This window comes from Adiantum capillus-veneris, chromosome 11 (assembly GCF_014529385.1).
Source record: "Adiantum capillus-veneris isolate H3 chromosome 11, ASM1452938v2, whole genome shotgun sequence".
In the NCBI taxonomy this organism is placed as follows: Eukaryota; Viridiplantae; Streptophyta; class Polypodiopsida; order Polypodiales; family Pteridaceae; genus Adiantum; species Adiantum capillus-veneris.
In genome coordinates, this window is record NC_140941.1 from 5349748 (window position 1) to 5370945 (window position 21198).

Consider the following 21198-nt stretch of genomic DNA (forward strand, 5'->3'; position numbering starts at 1 on the left):
GGATCGGTTTTTGCTAAATGCATGCACACTAGGTGTTATGGGCCCTAGTGTTTAGCAAAGGCTAATTTGGAGCGGCATACACATTCATGACATTAGTCGCTTATAAAAAGCATCTTGCATCTATTTTTGTTGACGTTCCAATTTCGCTCCCTGTTAAGCCTTTCCCTTTTTCCGAGTGTACTTTAGTATGAAGGTGAGTTTTATCCACTTGCTCCTTTTTTCCAAGAAAACGCGAAGCGTTTCCTTAGGCCTTTCCCTGCCACAATTAAATTTTTGGATCTTATCTACTACCCATCAATCAAGCTCGTTATAATAGATACTCGCTAGTATCGAGGATATACTATTTATCTGCACCTACAAAATCTCTTTGTTTTTTACGGGCCACCTTCAGGGCCTTGCCCTCTATGTGCAGTATCTTCATGGGATAATGTTCGATCTACCAATCACCAATAGAGGTCATGGCTCGGTCTAGGTGCTTGTGGATCGCTAACCACAAGGCATCTTGCTAAACGCAAGAGACAAAAAGAGAGCTGCTAATAACCTCAGCTTATTCTTCGCTAACCGCGAGTTCCATTTGGAAATAAGATATTCTTTTAGAAATTTTTTTCTTTAAATGATTTCTCAAACATGGTTAACTAACTTTTAATATCAAACAAAGACAATTTATCAAACAGTAACCATTAATCAAACAATTCTTTCTAAACTCATATGCTTGTTTCTTGTGATATAATCACATTTCTTGGACAGTTTAAGGGAGTTCATAAGCTTGACTTACCGGTCATCATGTATAACGAAGCAGAATTATAAATTCAACTTACCGGATTAGCAACACGTTCTCTCATGATCGAGGTTGGACGGCTTCGACTTCTTTCGCAGTCGATACCTACGCTTAAGCTACGTTTGGAGTTGTTGATGCCTTCTTTTGCACTTTCTTGGAGGTGGAGCGGCATGAGCGCCCTTCGAGCTTCGAGTCACTTGCTTCAGGGCCATCGTATCGCAAAAAAAAAGAGGGAAAGAGAGAAAGAGAACTCAAGAATTCGAGGGGCCGCACGCCGACGGTAGAGAAGAAGTTAAAGATGGAGATGGATTGAGGGTAAGAGCTTGAGGGAGAGAAGGTAACTCCGACGTCAAGGCAAGAGAGATTCTTCTTCTGAGAACTTCTATGTGTGTGTTGAAAGTGAAGGGAGATGGGTCTTTATATATGCTCTCAATGCCAAAATCAAAAGCTAAGAATAGCAAAAAGTAGAGAGATAAGTTCTCACGCGTTCGTAGCTGTTTAATATATATATATATATATATTATAAAAAACATTCGGACACGCATCCCAATGCACGATTTCGAGTTTTTAATTTTAGAAGAAACTTGGCTTCCAAGAAAAGGAGCTCTAAACTTGACTTACTTCTCTTGCTTCTCTAAAAATACGCCTTCCCTGCTAAAAATACTCCTTCTCTTCTAAAAATACTCCCCCTTTCAAAATTACTCTCTTTTTTCTAAAATTACTTCTTCTTTCTTAAGGGTCAACTCTTATCTTTATATAGAGTCTTGAGGCTTAAGTTTCCCATGTCAATTTATTGTTTCCAAGTGAATAAAGACCATAATTAATAGTTCCAAAGTCCAATTTTTTATCCGATCGTTCTGTTGGAACGCTCTATGACTTAACAAAATCCGAACCTTAAACATTCTCGCAAAGTAAATGAAATAGTTTTTATTGAAAAATGTTGGGTACATTACATTATAACATTGTTGATTCCTTCTGTTTGTAAACGATGGAAAAACACACCTCAATACTTTCATTTATCCAAAGAAGATAGGCAGATTATAAGTGTAATCTTGTGCTAAAGGATATGCGAAGCACGTACGTTGGCACCAAGCAATCCAATTAGAAAGCATGTATCGCTCTAGTTGGAGTTTACTTACCATAAGGTAAAGCATGTTTGCGACTGATTTAGTCTCTTTATGTTTAAGTCAGGTTCTTAACCTTGAACACTAGTTAGGGTGGGGTTGTTTACTGATGCGATAAGATAACAAGTCAAGGACTTAAGCTTTGTTGATGAGTTACATCAGCATGTTGCTTTCATGGAAAGTGAGAGGAGATATTCTATATGACACCTCCTCGTTCATCTCAAATAGTATACTCAAGTGAGTTCTAAATAGAGTAGGCCACTATGCTACCATGGGCCGGTTACACAAAATGGTTGCAAAAGGACAACAATGTGGAAAATCAAGATGCTCTTTTTTATTTCATTGAGCCTCCTACTATACCGTGCTCCGGTCAAACGGACAGCTGGGTCTGTGAAGGATGCCACTGCCAAAACCATCACCACTTTTGTTCTCGAGGACAAAAACACTTCTCTAAGGGGGGAGGGGGGGGGGGGGGGTAATGCAAGGCCAAGGGCAAACCCAGCGGGGGTCATGGACTCAGGCTAAGGGCCAGTTGCTAGTTTGACCGCATGTGGCTTTAAAAAATTCCAACAAAGAGAACTTTTTATGTAAAACAATTGAGAGCACTTTGTATGTAAAACACGTGGATGATGTATATCTTATTGTTGTTGTGTATGTGGATGATTTTTTGCTCATTGGTCCAAATGAGACACATATCGCTGAATTTTGGCTGATTTGAATGCCACATTTGAGACATTCAATTTGGGGCTTTTGCATCATTATTTAGGCATTCAGTGTAAGCAATATGATGAAGGTATTTCATTATGTCAAACAAAGTATGTGCAAAACTTTGCTTCGCAAATTCGGACTTGATGATTGCAAGCTAACGGCCATTCCTATTGAAACATGTTTGAAGTTAAGACTACGTGATGCTGGAGATCTTGCAGATGTTACTCTCTACCAGACAACCGGTGGTTGCCTCATGTATGTATGTATTACAAAGCCAAATATTGAGTTTGTAGTTTCACAAGCGAGCAAATTTATGCATAGCCTAGGATCTAAGCATTGGCAGACAATTAAAAACATCTTTCACTACTTGAGTGGCACTATACATCTTCGGTCGTTTGATCCCAAGAGGGATGTTCAACAATTCATGCATATATTGTCTGAGCAAGAAGCAACATACTGTGGCCACCTCTAGTTGTGAGGACGAGTATAGGGCAATTTTCATAGCCATGGTTGAGTGTATGTGGCTCATACGCCTTATGGCCAATTTGGGAGTTGGAAGCACTCTCATCAACACTGACAATCAGAGTGCATTGGCAGTCGAAAAGAATCCCTGGTCTTTCATGTTCGCAAAAAGTACATTGAGATGCATTATCACTGTGTCTAGGAGAGAGATCAACTTGACTTATATGTGCCGACACATGACAACCTTGCATATCTATTCACAAAGGCATTACCTCGTGAGAAGTTCGAAGCTTTTCGCAAAGCTTTGGGCTTGCTTCCCTTTGTGGACCATGATACTGTCCATAGGCCATGGCACTCCATATACTCTATGTGCTAGCCCTCGTTCACCGCATCACTCCTAAGGGGGATTTGTTATCGTGTATGAAGTAGTGATGTGTGTGAACACACCTAGGACCACCACGATACTTTTTTCCCTCACTAGGAGGTTTCCCCCCCTTGTGCTTTATATATACACCCATCACTCTAGGGCTAACTTATCTTGTATTCACACACTTAGTAATATGTGTGCCTTGAGCTCCTTCTCCATCTCCAAGCTGTTTGTGCATTCCAACAACCCTTTTCATTTTTCTAACATATTTAAAAAAAATCAAATTTCAAGAGATAAATGCTACATAGCCTATAATGGGCACTCTAGATACTACTAGATTTGGAATGTAGAGGAGGACCAACACAATCCAACCTTCATAACCCCATGGGTATACCTTTCCTTTTGTGTTATTCCATTTGGGTTAATCAATACCCAAGCACCTTCACCAAGTTCACACGTTGGCTTCCATATATGGTAAGGATATAGAGAAGATAGACCAAGGGAAATTTGATGTGTAGATTTTGTTGCATGCTAAACATTGATAAAAGTCACTTGAGTAGGGTGAGTCAATTGGGTTTTAAAATTGTGAACTCTCGTATGGCTCAATTAACTCACTTGGATGCTTGTTAAATTAGTGCCTAGGCCACATTAAGGTTGAGGCTGGTTCAGATGGGGCGGCGACAGAGCTCCTCTCATGCTATTGCTTCCACCCTACGTGTTCACAAAGGCTGACGGCAAGAAACGCTTGAAGGGCCCCGGACGTCACGTGATTGGTTTGCACTTGCACAACCAAGCTAAGAACGAACCATGAAGGTCCCTGCGGGCGGAAGTTTGCTTCTGCGAGGGGGGCCTGCCCATCTTTAAGGTGGGTCCAGAAATACAAACGCAAACCACCACCAATGGTTGAACGCCGCACAGACACCACGCCCCTCACACTTTATTTGCCACCTTAAGTGTATGATAAGATCTGATGTCGACCTTATATGTATATTATCATTATGAGGACACCCTCAATTATATGTGACATTGGGAAAGTGAGGGGATCGACAACATGGGTTTAATCCGCCGTTGATCGCATTGCGATGAGATTTTTTTTTTTGGGGTTCCCTGTGTCGCGTCATCCCATTGAACCCACGACCTCCCCCTTCGTAGTCCCAAGGCCCTATCCATCCGAGCTGTCGCGCGTTGATGCACAACATGCAACGCTGCCTGTATAAAATCTTGCCCCCCCTTTGCGCGGCGATTGGACAACCCAAATCACACATGCCGCGCCGATCGTGCGCCCGCCTTCGATCCCTTCACTAGCCTCGCGTGTCATTTATTGACGAGGTGAGGACACCCCTCCATGCCTCGTATACGTCATGGATTTATCATGCAGTTCATGTTTCTTAGGGTTTAAAGGGGGTTTGAATAATTTGAGTTGCCTCCAACAGCACACAGCCCTCTGCTGAGCTAGAACTCAGCATGGCTACATCACAGTTCTACTCCGTTTGCCTGGCTCACGAGAGCATCAGGGCTTGCAGAGCTCTTTTGTTAGCCTCGCCACGCCCCTTTTCTCGTTCTTTTTTGCATTCGAGGGCCAAGTCAGTCTCGCAGTTAAGCTTCCATGGCAGTCCTGGCTATGGTCGCGGTGGTCCTTCTCTATTTCCCTGCCGAGCTCTCTCTTCCATTGGTGCGTCTTCCAGAAGTAAGAAACCGGCACCCACTTCTCAAAATCCGCGCGAGGAGATTCGCAAGCTTGATGAGGAAATTCGCAGGCTTGAGAAGGAGCGACGTTCCGTTGGCAAACCACAAAAGGGCATGTCTGACGTTGGTGGAAAATCTCTATATGATGGGAAGAAGGGAAATGCAGGTCGTGGCATTGATGCTTCAAGCAAAGCCAAATCTGACACACCTTCACCTATTGGTCGGAGTGCCAAGTTTGCAGCATCAGCTGGCAGCAGTCGAAGTGCAAGTGTAAGAGCTTTAGCTAGATATGAGCAAGAAGATGCAGAAGAGGAGGATGAGGATGATGATGATTTTAAGGAAGACGAAGATGATAAGGATGATGATGTCATTGACGAGGATGATGATGAGCTTGGAGAAGATTTCTCTTCAGATGCAGAGATGTATATGGAAACTTCTGACGAAGATCAATTATGCAAGGATGAAACATCAAGCTTGACAAGCTCCGTTCTTAAGAAACCGGAAGCTGAACCTACAGAGGTTCTCGAACCAATTCAAGCTCAAAAGGAGGAACCTATCAATGAACCTGCAATAGTTGATGATGTTGATAGTGAAGGGGGGCCTAGAATCAAGCATCCTTGGAAGGAGTGGAATGATTTTTATGATGTTTTGTATCAAAATAACTATTTCAAAGATGTGCCACCAGAAAAATCTTCCATGGAAGGTGAGGGGTACCTCAAGTTCCAGTCATCAACCCACATGAAGCGAGCCATTCTCGATTTCGGTCGTGAGAGAGATGACATTATCAGGTGATTCAAAAGGTTGGACCATCTTGTTTCTGTCCTTTCTAACTGCCTTCTAGCTCCACACACGGTTGAAAAGAAAGTGAAACTTTTTCAGTAACCTTAGCCAGAGCTGGAGCTGGGTATTTGGTTGTGGTTCTGAAAACTGTAGTTTTTTTAGTTGGGTCTATCTTTAGTTGCTCATATGAGGGTTAGAAAAATTGGGTTCTCTTGATCACCTTTCCAAAATGTTTAATAGGTAATGTCTTGAGCGTGTTTGATGGTTGATTTCCTTTGGAAATATGTGTAATTTGCAATTCATGCCGCAACAAATGACAACATAGCAAGAAAGTTAGACACTGTTTTTGTAGTACGTGCATAATGATCAAATGGTTGGTATATAGTTTTTTTGGACTTTTAGAGGTGAAGGTCATATAGTATTAAAGTGGCAATAAAAGATGCACTCTAGTTACACTGAACAGCAGCACAGATCTCTTTCCAAAATCAGTGGACAGTCACACCACCTCTCACCTCTCAGTCTCTGATAGATGCGCCGCATCATAAGAGCAGCATACCACATTAGCTCTCACTTATTACTGCCGAATAGAAGTTGGAATACCATCAAGGCAATTGGGCCAGTAGCTTAATGGCCATTTTGCCAATGGATAGGCTTCCTCGCATGAGTATCCGCACCTTGTTGATGTGATCCCTCATGGTCAACATTGTCATGTCTAGGGTCCTGAGTTGCACTACAGAGCTATCTGCTTGATAGGAGTCTCATCATGAAGCAGCGGGGAAAAAAAACCTCAACATCCCTTGCCTCTATGCATCTCATGGGTGATGCTAGGCCGATGATGCGTTTCTTTGAGATACTCCATGAGTGGTCGTTCACATCAAGATGATAAAGTATGCGAGGAGGAGATGAGACCATCTTGGTTTCTACATAAGTTTTTGGCATTCTTGTATGGCTAGTGGTCTTCGTGGGTTGGCCACCCATTGCACTTGATGTAGATTGCATGGTTGGAACTTTCTAGGCGGTTTCATTCGGTCTTTTTTGGGCTAGTGGTTGGGTTTCTCATTCTCACCCTTTCCTGGGTTTTTAGGTCCTTTTTGTTAAAGTTATGCATCTCAAGCAAATGCCCAATTTGATCTTATTTACTCATTTTGTTTTTTTAGGTATTTTTTTAACTTGTTTGACATGAGAATTGGGTTGGACGATCCGGTCGTGTTAGAGTTCAAGCATCTCTCTTGATTTGTCCAAATGGTCCTAGTTTCTCCCACGGACAGGTGTTAGGGAGTGAGTGTGGTAGGTGCAACGGAATGAATGTTGTTCTTTCTCAAGATGATTGCTCCATAATATGCTCAAGGTTCCTTTTTGTTCTTATGGAAGGGAGAGCCTTTCGTTCTTAATGAGAGTGCTATGATCATAAACAAAGTGAATGGACACTGTGCGTGCAAGTGTATGAGACTGAGAGATAGAGAGAGAAGAGAAATACGACACCAAGGACGATGTAAAACCCTCCTCCGAAGGCCCCACTCTCGTTGGCGAGAGTGGTCTATGATGGATTGCACAAACTGGTACAAAGTGAATGCATGTGACTGATGCAAGTCTAGGCTAGATCGATGACGACGACGGGGATGGCGAGACCGATCTAAGGGCTTAATTCTGCTGTTCTTGTACTGTTGTCCAAAAACGCTGCTGGCTGAATTTTGCTATTGCTGAAAACGCAAGAGATAACGCAGGTTTGCTGGTCCTTACTGCTGCTGAAAATCTGCTGGTTCTTTTTGCTGAAAATCGCCATGCAAATGGGGGGGCGACTTGGGTTTTGGAAACGCTAGGGGTTGAGGAAGTCTTTGCTGAGAAGTCTTGATGAAAAACGCTAGGGGCTGAGGATATTTGGCGATGATGCTCGTTGAAAACGCCAATGCTTGGGGAGGCTATGGCGAGGGTACTTGTTGATGAAAACGCTAGAAGGTGAAGTCTTCTTGCTTGGAGGAAAAACGCCACCAAGGGTTTTTGTTGAGAAGTTGCCTGTTGAGCGATGGTGCTCCTGCTGCCTCTTCTGCCAATTAGTGCTAGCCTAGATTTGCTTATATACAAACTTACTCAATTTGCCCTACCTACTTTCCAACAAAAGTCACTTAAAAATAATAAGTGAAAAATGTCAAAAATAGGTAAAATAGGCTAAATGCACTGGAAAATTCCCTTGAAGGATTCTGATGGGAATGTTGTGTGCAACCAGAGGATATGCATCTACACTAAGTGTCTGGACATGCACGGTCTGCGAAGAGACTCACAAAAGTGCTAGATCAATTCCTATTCTAGACTGACTTGACTGAACTGAACCCTTGTCATGCTGTAGCTTGTCCACGGACACATAGGGTTGGATGTGTCACGTAACAGAGGGTTATTTTCTGGCTGTGCCCGGCCAGTGTGAGGTTGGTTTCTCATGTCAGGTTTTGTTTAGCCATGGTTAGCCTTGGGTTTTGACTTGGTTCCATGGCCATGTTGTCTCTTCAGGTCGTGTGTATTTTCCCCCTACCCTCTGGGTGTGCCACATGACCAGCAGCCCCCTTTCCTGAGTCATGAGGTGGAGGGTTGGCTCGGGCAGCCTGGACTTGGGTCTATATACAGGCCCAGGAAGATCCCTCTTGTGTGATGCAGGTCAGCCTAGTAGGGTGCCCTTATGGGCAACCCTTTGCCACAGATCTTGGTGTTTACCCTGTTGGTCTCCTAGCGTTTTTCATGGGATGAAGGGTGGCGTTTTTGGCAGAGCAGTGGCCAGCATGCACTTGTGAGCAACAGATCCAGCCTTGCTATTTTCCTCAAGAAATCCGTTGCTCATGCGATCTCAATCAGAGGCAGAGCAACCCTTTGATGTTGCAAGCCTAGGAGAGGAGAGATGTACCGCCCTCTAGAGGGCAACCATACTATGGCTAGCCTTGAGGGAATTAGATCTCTCTCTCCAGATTTGAGTTGGTGTGAGGAGAAGCATCTTCAGGTTGGATGCCTGTGTTGAGGCTGTGCCAGTGGCCTCGTATGCAAGAGTGGCAACGTTAGTAGCAGTCGTAGTTGTGTGCACCACGGGTCTCTCAATTGGACATGACAGTCCTATGTCAGACCACCCTTGGTCACTTGTATAAGCAACTTGTTATCAGCATCATGGAGAGCCTTTCCCAGATCTCTCTCTCTCTCTCTCTCTCTCATCGTCGGATAGATCTTTAAGGTCTCTTTGGATAGTTTCCTACAACGTTAGAATACCTTCTTCTTCTTCTCTCTCTCTTTCTCTCTCTCTCTCTCTCAATGAAAACTCGAGCAGCACTTGTCTTCCTCTCTCCTTGTTAGGCAAGGTGAACACCATGCTCTCCCAATCCTGTTTAGCACCTATTGCCAAATGCCATGGCCTACCCAAGACGATAGGGGTACGCATTATCACCTGCTTTTATCACAAAAAAATCGATTAGGCACTCAATGCCCATCACCTTCACCCTCACATCTTGAGCCACTCCCAAACACCTAGCTTTGGCATGGTTAACCATCCTCATGCGCACATTTGATTTAGCCACGGCTTTAACACATGTTTCTGTCATGTGCACATCTAACCCTATGTGCATGTGGACAAGCTACTTTAGGACTAGGGTTAAGGTCAACTTAGGAAGTGTTCTGGCACCTTCGTGAGCCTTTGCGCAGGCCGTGCATGACTAGGCACTTAGAGTAGTTTCATATCCTCTTGTTGTACACAACATGATCATCAGCATTACAATCAGTACCCATCATGAGCATTTTACAGTGCACAGAACCCATTTTCCCTATTTTAGCCATTTTTCACTTATTAGTAATAAGCGACTTTGTTGGGAAACTGGGTAGGGCAAATTTGCTAAGTTCTATAAAAAAAACCTAGCGCTAGCACCTTCTGGCAGAAGAGGCAGCATAAGTCCTACAACTTGCAGTGCACCTTCTCAGCAAGACCGACAGAATTCCCTAGCGTTTTTAGCCAATAGACCCCTTTGCGTTTTTGCAAATCCGAGATCAACATCAGCGTTTTGCAGTTTCCCAGTGTCAGATCAGCCATCGCATCAGTGTTTTCAGTTTTCAGCACTTAAACACCACAGAACCAGCCCCTAACCTCGCAGATCTCACCTACCTGCTGCAGATCCTCGTCGCACGGTCAAATTAGCAAGCGTTTTCAGTTTCAGCCCGCTGTCCGCAGATTTCAGCATTTGCGTTTTCAGCGCATCGTCGTCGCCATCGTCTCCTCGCCGACAGAGTGTCAAAATTCATCAAATAGCAGATTTGCAGATTTCAGCCCTTAGCATTTTCAGTTTTCAGCCCGTCTTGTCGTCATCGTCATTGTCGTCAACATCGTCGGCAAGTCCATTGCATCTAGACCATTGTATCAGATTTGTGCAATCAATAGCATATACCTCTCTCGCCATAGAGAGGGGGGCCCTTGGAGGAGGGTTTGACAGCTGTCTAGTGTCGTATTCTTCTCTCTCTCTCTCTCTCTCTCTCTCTCAGTCTCAACACCTTCATTCACAATGTTATTCACTTTGTTTGTGATCATTTGCACTCTCTCACTAAAGGAACGGAAGGCTTTCCCTTACGTAAGTAAAAGGAACCCTTGAGCACAGTTCGGAGCACTCATCTTGAGCAAAGTTCAACATTCATTTCAGCTGCACCTTACAATTTCCCTCATAGCAATCTCCGTCATGACGCAGACGTGTGCTCCATCGTCTATATAGGCTTGCATCTGCATCCTCTTTTCAATGATTGTATCCACCACATGAAGGACGTCTGTTGGGCTACCCATTCTTAAGACCTTGTTTTGCACCGCATGTACATTGCCCTTAGCTCTCAACAACCTCGTGCTCACACTCGTAGACCACTGTCTTCGCAGCTTAGGATTCAAAGCCAACAAATGACCAAAGGTAATGGTAGCTTTTTGGCTTCGCACACCACTTAGGGGTCATATTCAGGGTAGCCGTGTCGGGCGGCTGGACCAGGTACAACCTAGACTATGGGTGGCCAATCTGGAGACATACTAGCCGTACAAGTGTCACATGACACATCCAACTCTATGTATCCGTGGACAAGCTACAACATGACCAGGGTTCAGTTCAGTCAAGTCAGTCTAGAATAGGAAGGGATCTGGCACTTTTGTGAGTGTTCGCAGACCGTGCATGACCAGACACAGTAGATGCATATCCTCCGGTTGCACACAACATGACCCTCAGATTCCAGTGAGAAACCATTAGTAGCATTTTTATGTGCATAGACCTATTTTCCCTATTTTTGACATTTTCACTTATTATGTTTAAATGACTTTTGTTGGAAAGTAGGTAGGGCAATTTTGCTAAGATAATATATAAGCAAACCAGAGCTAGCACTTTCTTGTACTTTGAGTTGCAGATTAATACAAAAAGATATACCGAAAGGGGCGCCAGTCTTTGGGGCCAATATCTTTAGGCACGGAACTCTGTCGGGCTGTGTCGAATCAGTTGTGAACTGTGAACTGTTTTGAAGTGAATTCTTGTCGTGTCACGGTAGAATCTTGACTTAGAGTGTCCAAGTTAGTTATAGTGGTATCAGAGCACGGCCAATTTCTCTTCTACCGGGAAATCCGATCCTTTGTACGTGGCACTATGGATTTAGACAGAGACCAGTCGTCGACGTCTCTGCATCCGGAGATGCGGGAAGAGATCACGAAGAAGATTCGCGCGAGGAGTATGGCCCGCCTCGGCCTACTCAGGCGGAGCTCGAAGAGATGGAGCGTCGATGATTGATCGACGATGCAACAAAGATGATGCTAAATTTTGCAAAGGACCCGAAATTTGCAAAATTTATGAGCCAGACCTCCTTTGACGAGGTGCATTCACAGTGGCGGCAAACTAGAGAACCACCCCTCAAACCGGCACTCAAGAAACCTCCTACTCCAAGGATGTTTACAGAGCAAGAATTAGAAGAGGTGGTTGATGCACGGATTTCTTAGCTTTTTGACGCGCAGAACAAAGTGGAAAAGCACGACAAACAACAGAAGAAAGAAACTGACTTCCTAGGTTATTTGGGTCATCAGTCTACATTTGCATCGGCAAGAAAGCAGAAGAAGTGTGTTCGATTTGAAGGAGTACCCAGTTCTTCTTCTTCTTCTTCTTTTGACAGTTCTTCTAGCTCCTCTAACTCGAGCGAAGAAGAGAGAAAAGGGAAAAAGCGAAGCAAAAAGCAAAGCTTTGGAAAGGGCAAGAAAAAGCAAAGAAGTCTAAATCTCGCCTAGTGGTTGACAAGAAAGTCTTCAGATAGTTCGGACTCTGACCACAGCAGCTTTTATGCAAAGAAGAATTTTTTTTTATAAAGCCAACCATTATGACTTTCTGGAAGATAAAAGCAAGAAAGTCAGAGAGTTTAAGGAAGGTGGACAATTGAATTAAACACGTTTTCTGGTATAGAGATGCTTCGAAGGCTTTGGCTTTCATACAGCAGTTTGACATAGCTTTCTTTGGAGGGGGTTACTCAGAGCACTCCAAGATTCGGAGGGCTACCTCTTACTTCAAGGGAAATGCTCGAACTTGGTGGTCCACGCTTCTATTAAACAAGACATGGTGTTTTGGAAGGCTATTTGGGAGAACATTGGCACGCGGTTGCAGTTCTCGTCATTGTTTCACCCGCAGACTGACGGGCAATCCGAGATTGCCAATTCAATGGTACTAGATTTATTGAAGTCTTACATCTCGGATCAGAAGACTCAATGGGAAAAGTATTTACCTTTGGTGGAATTTGCCTACAATAACACGATACACTCTTCGACGGGGAAGGCGTCATTTGAGATTATTGAAGGTGCTACGAAGGTTCCACCCTTCCTAAACGAAAGTTAAGATTTTTGAAGCTGATGAGTACACGCGTGACTTGGATACGGCTTTTGCCAAGGTCCGTGAGGCTTTGCAGAAATCTCAAGAAAGACAGAAAAAGGCAGCAGATCGCCATCGTTGTGATTTGAAATTGAAGGAGAACGATTGGGTGCTCTTACGTTTTGAGAAGGCACGACTGAGAAAGAAAAAGGGAAAGGAGAGGCTTTTTCCAAAGCTTAGTATGAGATACTACGGACCTTTCCAGATTTCGGAAAAGATAAATGATGCCTTCTTTTAGACTGAAGACACTTAGAGGATTCACAATGCTTTTCATGTGAATCTCTTGAAGTCTTTTAAAGGCGATGTGCTTGAAAATGGGGAGCCTGATGAGCAACCCGAAGTGGAAGAAAACGAGATCCTTGTTCCAAAACAGATATTGGCACATAAAGACAGAAAGATTAAGGGTAAAGTGATAAGGCGGTTCTTGGTTAAATTCAAGAACTATCCTGCATTGGATGCGAAGTGGATGGAGGAGGAGAACCTAGCAGATACTTCTCAGATTGTGTGAATCTTTACCTTGAAGCATTTGGATTAGCATAGTCTATTCTAAATGGAACCCCGAACTTAGCTTGGGCGGAATCTGGTGCAGCGGGTATGCACAAGAGGGGAGTTGCTCCACTCCTTTGTCAACAGATTGCCTCGATTTTTGATTTTAAAGTCACTGATGTCTCTTTGAGTTTCAGGGATACTGCGAGCTGACAGTATTCTGCTGTATGACTTTATGAACTGGAATTCCTGATAACATGATATTGATTTGTTCTTGACTTGTTTAAGTGCAGGAACTGATAGACGAAATGATTGCAGTATTTTGGTCTGAATGATCTCGATAGACATGGTTGCAATAGGGATTAGTCAATCGGGCGTATATGAGGTCCTGAGTGGATCTAGCTGCGATTGCTAATTGTGTTGCCGATCAATCATGGTTTGAGATCCGAATGAATTTTGAATGTGATTTGTCATGTGATGTCTTTTGATGTCTAAGTGATGTCCTATGATGTTGTGTGATGTGACTGTCGATTTGATACATGTGCTAGATGTGTGTTCCTAGTGCGTCGGTACTAACAGTTAGTGTCTGCTAAGACAGTTTATGGCTTCTGTTTGTTTTGTAGGCGTAATCGAGGGCGATTACAATGCTTTCAAGAGGGGGTAATGTCACAAACTGGTGACGTGGCTACCCAGTACACACACACACCCTCCCTTTCAGGAACTCGTGGAAATGTAGGTAGAAAAGCTGACATGGCAGCCTTTGCGTTTTGCGGCGCGATTCACGGATGTTATGCGGAATTTTCGCTTTTTGCGGCGCAGTTTACGGCAGCAAGGGCAGATTTTGGACTTGCTTATTGGCTACGCAAGTTACAAGAGAAAAGAGAGAGATTTTGCTTTATTATTGAAAGGCTTTTAACTTTGAAGCTTTTGGGGCTCTGCTTTTGGCATCCCTTGTAAAATCTTTATAAGTGTGGGCAGGCCTCCCACTTCTCAGAGCATTTGGACGCAGAGTCTGAGAGTGAGAGCCTCCCACTCCCTTGTACTTTGAGTTGCAGATTAATACAAAAAGAAATACCGAAAGGGGCGCCAGTCTTTGGGGCCAATATCTCTAGGCACGGAACTCCGTCGGGCCGTGTCGAATAATTTGGGAACTGTGAATTGTTTTGAAGTGAATTCTTGTCGTGTCGCGGTAGAATCTTGACTTGGAGTGTCCAAGTCTGTTACAACATGAAACTCTGGATGTACACTAACATCCGAAGAAAGAGCCAATTTATAGGCAATTGGGCCAATTTTCTTTGAGCGCAAACATTTATTCCGCTACACCTAACATTGGTATCAGAGCTTTGGCAGTGTTCTATATCACTCAAGGAAAGAACCACAAGAATCACAAGATTTTTTTTTGCTTGTTGCGGTTGCACGAACCCAAGTTCGCTTGGGCGTGTTGATTCCTAATCGTGTTTTGTGAAGAGTGACAGGAATCCCAAGAAAGAAGGGCTTGTCCAGCCTCCCCTTGTGTCTCTTTTCACTCATTGAGAGCGGACCGTGCACTTAGCGGCCGGCCAATCGACGTGAGGTGGGAAAAAGCAACCTTGGTGTGAGCGCAAGGCCGCCAAGGGGTGCGCCCACGGAAAGGAGTAGAACTCGGGTGAAGAGAAGATCCTTCTCAAACGCGGTTTGCAAGCGAAAGAAAACCTCAAGAACCTCAAGAAAACCTCAAGAACCAAGACTCCCAAGAACTCAAGTTCCTCGTGAACTTAAGAACCCAAGACCCCCAAGAACCCAAGTTCCTCGTGAACTTAAGAACCCAAGACCACAAGAACCCACAAGAACCCACGACTTCAGAATGGTCATCACTGGAAGTGGAATGGATACTTCGCTTGGAGGTGTTGAGCATGAGAGAGGCGAAGAGGAATTTTCCCCACCAGGAGGTTTTTCCGATCCTCTCTCTTTCCCATCTACGACAAGGATTGCACTAACTCCTATGAAGGAGTTGCCGCAGTTGTTTATGGACAGGAAGTTCGACTACGAAGAAAGAAGGGCAGCCATAGATCGTGACTACGAAGAAAAAAGGGCAGCCATAGATCGTGAATTCGATGCAAGAATGGAAGCCATAGAGCGTCAGTACGACTTGGAAGAAAAAGAAAGTGAAGCCAAATTTGATCGAGAGAACAAAGCAAGACAAGCAGAATTTGATCGTGAGAACAAAGCCCTCAAAGAAAAGAGCGACCAACACATAAAAGAGTTCTTGCGACTTTTTTCTCAAGTGCAGGCACCGATGCAAGAGATTCAGGAAAACGAGACTGTTAGGTGCAGCGGAATGAATGTTGTATTTTCTCAAGATTAGTGATCTTTATATTGCTCAAGGTTCCTTTTAGTTCTTTGGGAAAGAGAGAGCTTTCCGTCTTGTAGAGTGCTGTGGTCACGAACAAAGTGAGTGGATTGTGCGTGCAAGTGAATGAGACTGAGAGAAGGAGAGAGAAGAGATACGACACCCGAGAGGTTGTAAAACCTTCCTCCGAATGCCCCACTCTCGTCGGCGAGAGTGGTCTACTTTGATTGCACAAAGGTGTACAATGCGTATGCAATGGACTATGCAACTTGGTCTATGACGACGACGACGACGGTGACGACGACGACTACGGCGATGGCTGAAATCTGAGATCTTCTAATCGCTGAATTCGGTGGCTGTTTCGAGGCTGAAAATGACTGTTTTCTTACTGTGGTTATGGCTGAAAATGATCTCTTCCTTCGGGGTTTATGTTGCAGATGAAAACGCTGATGCTTTGTACCTGCTGAGCTGCGTTTTAGGGCAGATCTGCACCTGCTGAAAACTGATGATCAAAACGCTGATTGCTGGGACTGAAAACGCTGAGATCTGCCAGGTTGCTGGCGTTTTTGGATGAAAAACGCTGGCTGAAGGGCTGGTGTTTTTATGGCTGAAAACGCTGGACTTATGGGCTGCTTGGGCGACCATGCAAGGGAAGGGACGCGGGGGGATTTCTGTGGTAGGAATCGCCAAGGCAAGGGATGGAGATGGCGAGGATGTACTACGCGAGGGAGGTTCTGTTGAGAAGTTGCCTGTTGAGCGGGAAGCTCCTGCTGCCTCTTCTGCCATTTAGTGCTAACTTGGGTTTGCTTATATAGAAACTTAGCAAAATTGCCCTACTTACTTTTGTAGGAAAGTCACTTAAAAATAATAAGTGAAAATCCCAATAAATAGAAAAATAGCTAAATGCACTGGAAAATTCCCCTAACTGATGCGAATGGATTTTGATGGGAATTCCGATGATCATGCTGTGTGCAACCGGAGGATATGCATCTATGTTAAGTGACTGGACATGCACGGTCTACGAATAGACTCACAAAAGTGCCAGATCACTGCTAATCTCAACTGATCGGACTTACTGAACCCTGCTGTGGTGTAGCTTGTCCACGGACACATAGGGTTGGGATGTGTCACGTGACATCCCCTCCTTTTCAAAGTGAGGTACTGGTACCGAACTGTATGGCATCGAGGGAGATCGCCAACAGCATCCGGAATCCTGGAAGGGACTCTTCGTCGGCCCAGTCTGATGTGTGGGTCGTGCGGTACTTGAACTTCATAAAGGTCTGGAATGCTTGCTTCTTTGGGCCGTGCCGAAAGCGACACTAAGTCTTCTGAATCTCCTTTCTTGCTTCAACTTCGTCTAGAGACCTGCTTCTTTCGTCTTCAAGAATCTCCATGGCTGAAAATTCCTGAAACCATCTCCAACACAAAACCATGAACATACCCATTCCATGTAAAGTGAAGGAAAAAAATCTTGTCTTTGCTGCAGACTGTGTATGCAACGTAGATGAACAGAGAGATGGAGTGACAACCCGTTCATCAAACACATGCAAACAATGAGATCGAATCTTTTCTGTTTGATCAAAATCAATCAACTGTGGCAAATCACAATGGAAATGCCCATGCTTGGTGCTCATACTATCATGTGATCTTTCGGAAACTGTGTCATGCCAAGGAAGAGACATGGAATGCGGCTTCCTGACCTGTGATGGTTCTTTGGACCAAGGCTCGAGAGCCAAGATCGCTTCTCCGAGATCTATCGAATCTTCTTGTGGGGGATCTGTGGACCTCGACTCGAAAGCCAAGATCGATTCTTGGTGATTGATCGAATCTACAACGAGGTTAGCTTCGCTAGAAAAAGCATCAACTAACACATCATCCTTGTGAACAATCACATCACATGCAAATCATCATGCAAGTCATTGTCAATCAAATCATCATCATGCTTCAAACAATCATGAAAATCCTGTGTATCCTGCTTTGGAGAAAGAGAGAATCTCCTTATCTCGAATCCTTTCAATCTTGTCCTGCATATTAACAATGAGAGATGGAGAAGGAGAAGTATCCACCCCATGAAAGACAGTAGGAGAATCACTTTTGGCATTGAGAGTTAAAGTGCTAGCCTCCCAATCAACGAGAGGGTTGATTTCACGAAACTATTTCATGCCTAAAATCATATCACATCCTGAGAGAGGAGAAACAACAAATCTTCTAGTGAAGGCAGTTTGTTGAATTGCAAACAACACATCAAGGCACTCCTTCGTGATGAGAGCATCCATACCAGGACGAAAGCCAGAGACCTCGATAGGAGATCTTGGACTAACTTCGAGGCAGGCTCTCTCAACAAGAAAGGGGCTGATCACATCATGCATACTACCTGGGTCAAACAATATGACAAAACGGTGCCCTGACGTACGACCATAACATTTAATGAGAGAATCATCAATGGGAGGGTCCTGAGAAACTTTGGGCACAATCGTGATCTCATTCATTGCATTGACAGATGTAGTGGGTGCTGTGGGTTCTTTAGATTCATTCGATTCAAGCTTAGGACATGTTCTTTTTATGTGACCCTTAATGTGACAATGAAAACAACGACCTTCCTTAGAATACGTGCTTTGTTCTTCCAAAGTGATGTAACCTCCTACAATTCCTTGTGCTACCTTTTCATCTGGAGTAAGCTTAGGTTTAGCAGTTGTGTTAGCCTTACCCTTAGATTCATTGGAAGAATTCTTTGTTGAGATACTGTTGGAAGATTGGTTAGAAGAGTTATCATTCTTACCATTCTTACCGTTCTTACCGTTCTGAGGAGTCTGCGAGGTACTTGTGGAAGTCTTGTTCTCCTTAGGCTTTCCCTTGTTGTGCTTCATCTCCTGCGCGAGAGCAATCGCTACCGCCTTGTTGAGATCGATTGGATCGAATACCTCGACATCGTACTTGATATACTCGTCCAATCCAAAGAGAAAAACCTCTTTGCGCTCATCATCCGACATGCGTAATTGGGTACCTAGCTGCAAAACACGATTAGAAAAAGACATAACCGGCATACCATTTTGCTTGAGAGCACGCCAATCGTCTTTCAACCGTGCGAGGTACTGAGGTGGCATAAACCGTGCCTTGAGCTTGTCTTGGAAATCAGCCCAACTAAAAGAGGGGCGTGAAATCGTCGGCTGCCTCTAGGTGCGCGGCTAGATGTGCCTCTTGCCATGCATGGTACCAATTGATGGCATCACCGGCAAGGTACATAGCTGCCGTCAATACTTTGCTATTCCCTGTCTTCTTAGTTGTCGCAAAATAAGCATTAAATTGATGCAACCAAGAATGAATCACTGTAGCATCCATCTTACCGTCATACTTACTGAAAATCAACTTTTCTGTAACTGGATGATTGGAATCCGTGTCGTGGCTTGCGCCACTTGACGAACTTCCACGATCTTTGGGTGGTTCGGTCTTCGAGGCTAGGATGTGGGAAATAAACTCTTGATGACGAATCTCCCTTTGAGCCTTGCGTTCATCGCGCTCGCGTTCGAAAGCAAGTCGATTTTCTTCTTGTTTTGCGGCAAGAGCAATGCGCTCACGCTCTTGAGCAAGGCGCTTATCGTCCTGTCGATCCATCATGGCCATCATTTGCTTCATCATTGCCTCCATAAGGTCTGGCGTAGATGGCGAAGGGGGAGGGTTGGAAAAACCTCCTGGTGGGGAGAATCCTTCGTCGCCTCTCTCATGCTCATCACCTGAAGGCAAAGTATCCATGCCGCTTCAGGTGACGACCATGCACTACGATCTTGGGGTCTTAAGCTCGCGAGGAACTTGGTTCTTGAGGGTCTTGAGGTCCTTGATTCGTGAGAATCTTGAGGTTCTTGAGGTTCTTGAGGTCCTTGATTCGTGAGAATCTTGGGTTCTTGAGGTTCTTGAGGGTTTCTTTTGCTTGCAAATCGCATTGGAGAAGGATCTTCTCTTCACCCGAGTTCTACCCTTTTCTGCGGGCGCACCCCTTGGCGGCCTTGCGCTCACACCAAGGTTGCTTTTTCCCACCTCACGTCGATTGGCCGGCCGCTAAGTGCACGGTCCGCTCTCAATGAGTGAAAAGAGACACAAGGGGAGGCTGGACAAGCCCTTCTTTCTTGGGATTCCTGTCACTCTTCAACAAAACACGATTAGGAATCGCCACGCCCAAGTAAACTTAACTTGGGTTCGTGCGATCGCAACAAGCAAAAAAAATTCTTGTGGTTCTTTCCTTGAGTAATGCAAAACACTTCCAAAGCTCTGATACCAATGTTAGGTGCAACGGAATGAATGTTGTATTTTCTCAAGATTAGTGATCTTTATTGCTCAAGGTTCCTTTTAGTTCTTTGGGGAAAGAGAGAGCTTTCCGTCTTGTAGAGTGCTGTGGTCACGAACAAAGTGAGTGGATTGTGCGTGCAAGTGAATGAGACTGAGAGAAGGAGAGAGAAGAGATACGACACCCGAGAGGTTGTAAAACCCTCCTCCGAAGGCCCCACTCTCGTCGGCGAGAGTGGTCTACTTTGATTGCACAAAGGTGTACAATGCATATGCAATGGACTATGCAACTTGGTCTATGACGATGACGACGACCGTGACGACGATGACTACGGCGATGGCTGAAATCTGAGATCTTCTAATCGCTGAATTCGGTGGCTGTTTCGAGGCTGAAAATGACTGTTTTCTTGCTGTGGATATGGCTGAAAATGATCTCTTCCTTCGGGGTTTATGCTGCAGATGAAAACGCTGATGCTTTGTACCTGCTGAGCTGCGTTTTAGGGCAGATCTGCACCTGCTGAAAACTGATGATCAAAACGCTGATTGCTGGGACTGAAAACGCTGAGATGTGCTGCAGGTTGCTGGCGTTTTTGGATGAAAAACGCTGGCTGAAGGGCTGGCGTTTTTATGGCTGAAAACGCTGGACTTATGGGCTGCTTGGGCGACCATGCAAGGGAAGGGACGCGGGGGGATTTCTGTGGTAGGAATCGCCAAGGCAAGGGATGGAGATGGCGAGGATGTACTGCACGAGGGAGGTTCTGCTGAGAAGTTGCTTGTTGAGCGGGAAGCTCCTGCTGCCTCTTCTGCCATTTAGTGCTAACTTGGGTTTGCTTATATCGAAACTTAGCAAAATTGCCCTACTTACTTTTGTAGGAAAGTCACTTAAAAATAATAAGTGAAAATCCCAATAAATAGGAAAATAGCTAAATGCACTGGAAAATTCCCCTAACTGATGCGAATGGATTCTGATGGGAATTCTGATGATCATGCTGTGTGCAACCGGAGGATATGCATCTATGCTAAGTGACTGGACATGCACGGTCTACGAATAGACTCACAAAAGTGCCAGATCACTGCTAATCTCAACTGATCGGACTTACTGAACCCTGCTGTGGTGTAGCTTGTCCACGGACACATAGGGTTGGGATGTGTCACGTGACAGAGACTCTCTCAGTCTCTTCTTCTCCAAAGCATGCTACACAGGATTTGCATGATTGTGTGAAGCATGATGATGATTTGATTGACAATGACTTGCATGATGATTTGAATGACAATGATAAGCATGATGATTTGGATGCCAATGATTTGCATAATGA

At 44.5% G+C, this 21198-nt stretch overlaps 1 protein-coding gene across 1 annotated transcript in view; it reads left to right on the plus strand.

Moving 5' to 3' along the window:
* The first annotated feature begins 4825 nt into the window (after window positions 1-4825).
* Window positions 4826-21198, plus strand: part of LOC147446835 (uncharacterized) — a 51622-nt gene continuing 35249 nt past the window's right edge. The window contains exon 1 of the mRNA XM_086522792.1: window positions 4826-5913. Coding sequence (XP_086378918.1) covers window positions 4904-5913 — 1010 coding nt within the window. The 5' untranslated portion in view covers window positions 4826-4903. The remainder of the gene's footprint in view (window positions 5914-21198) is intronic.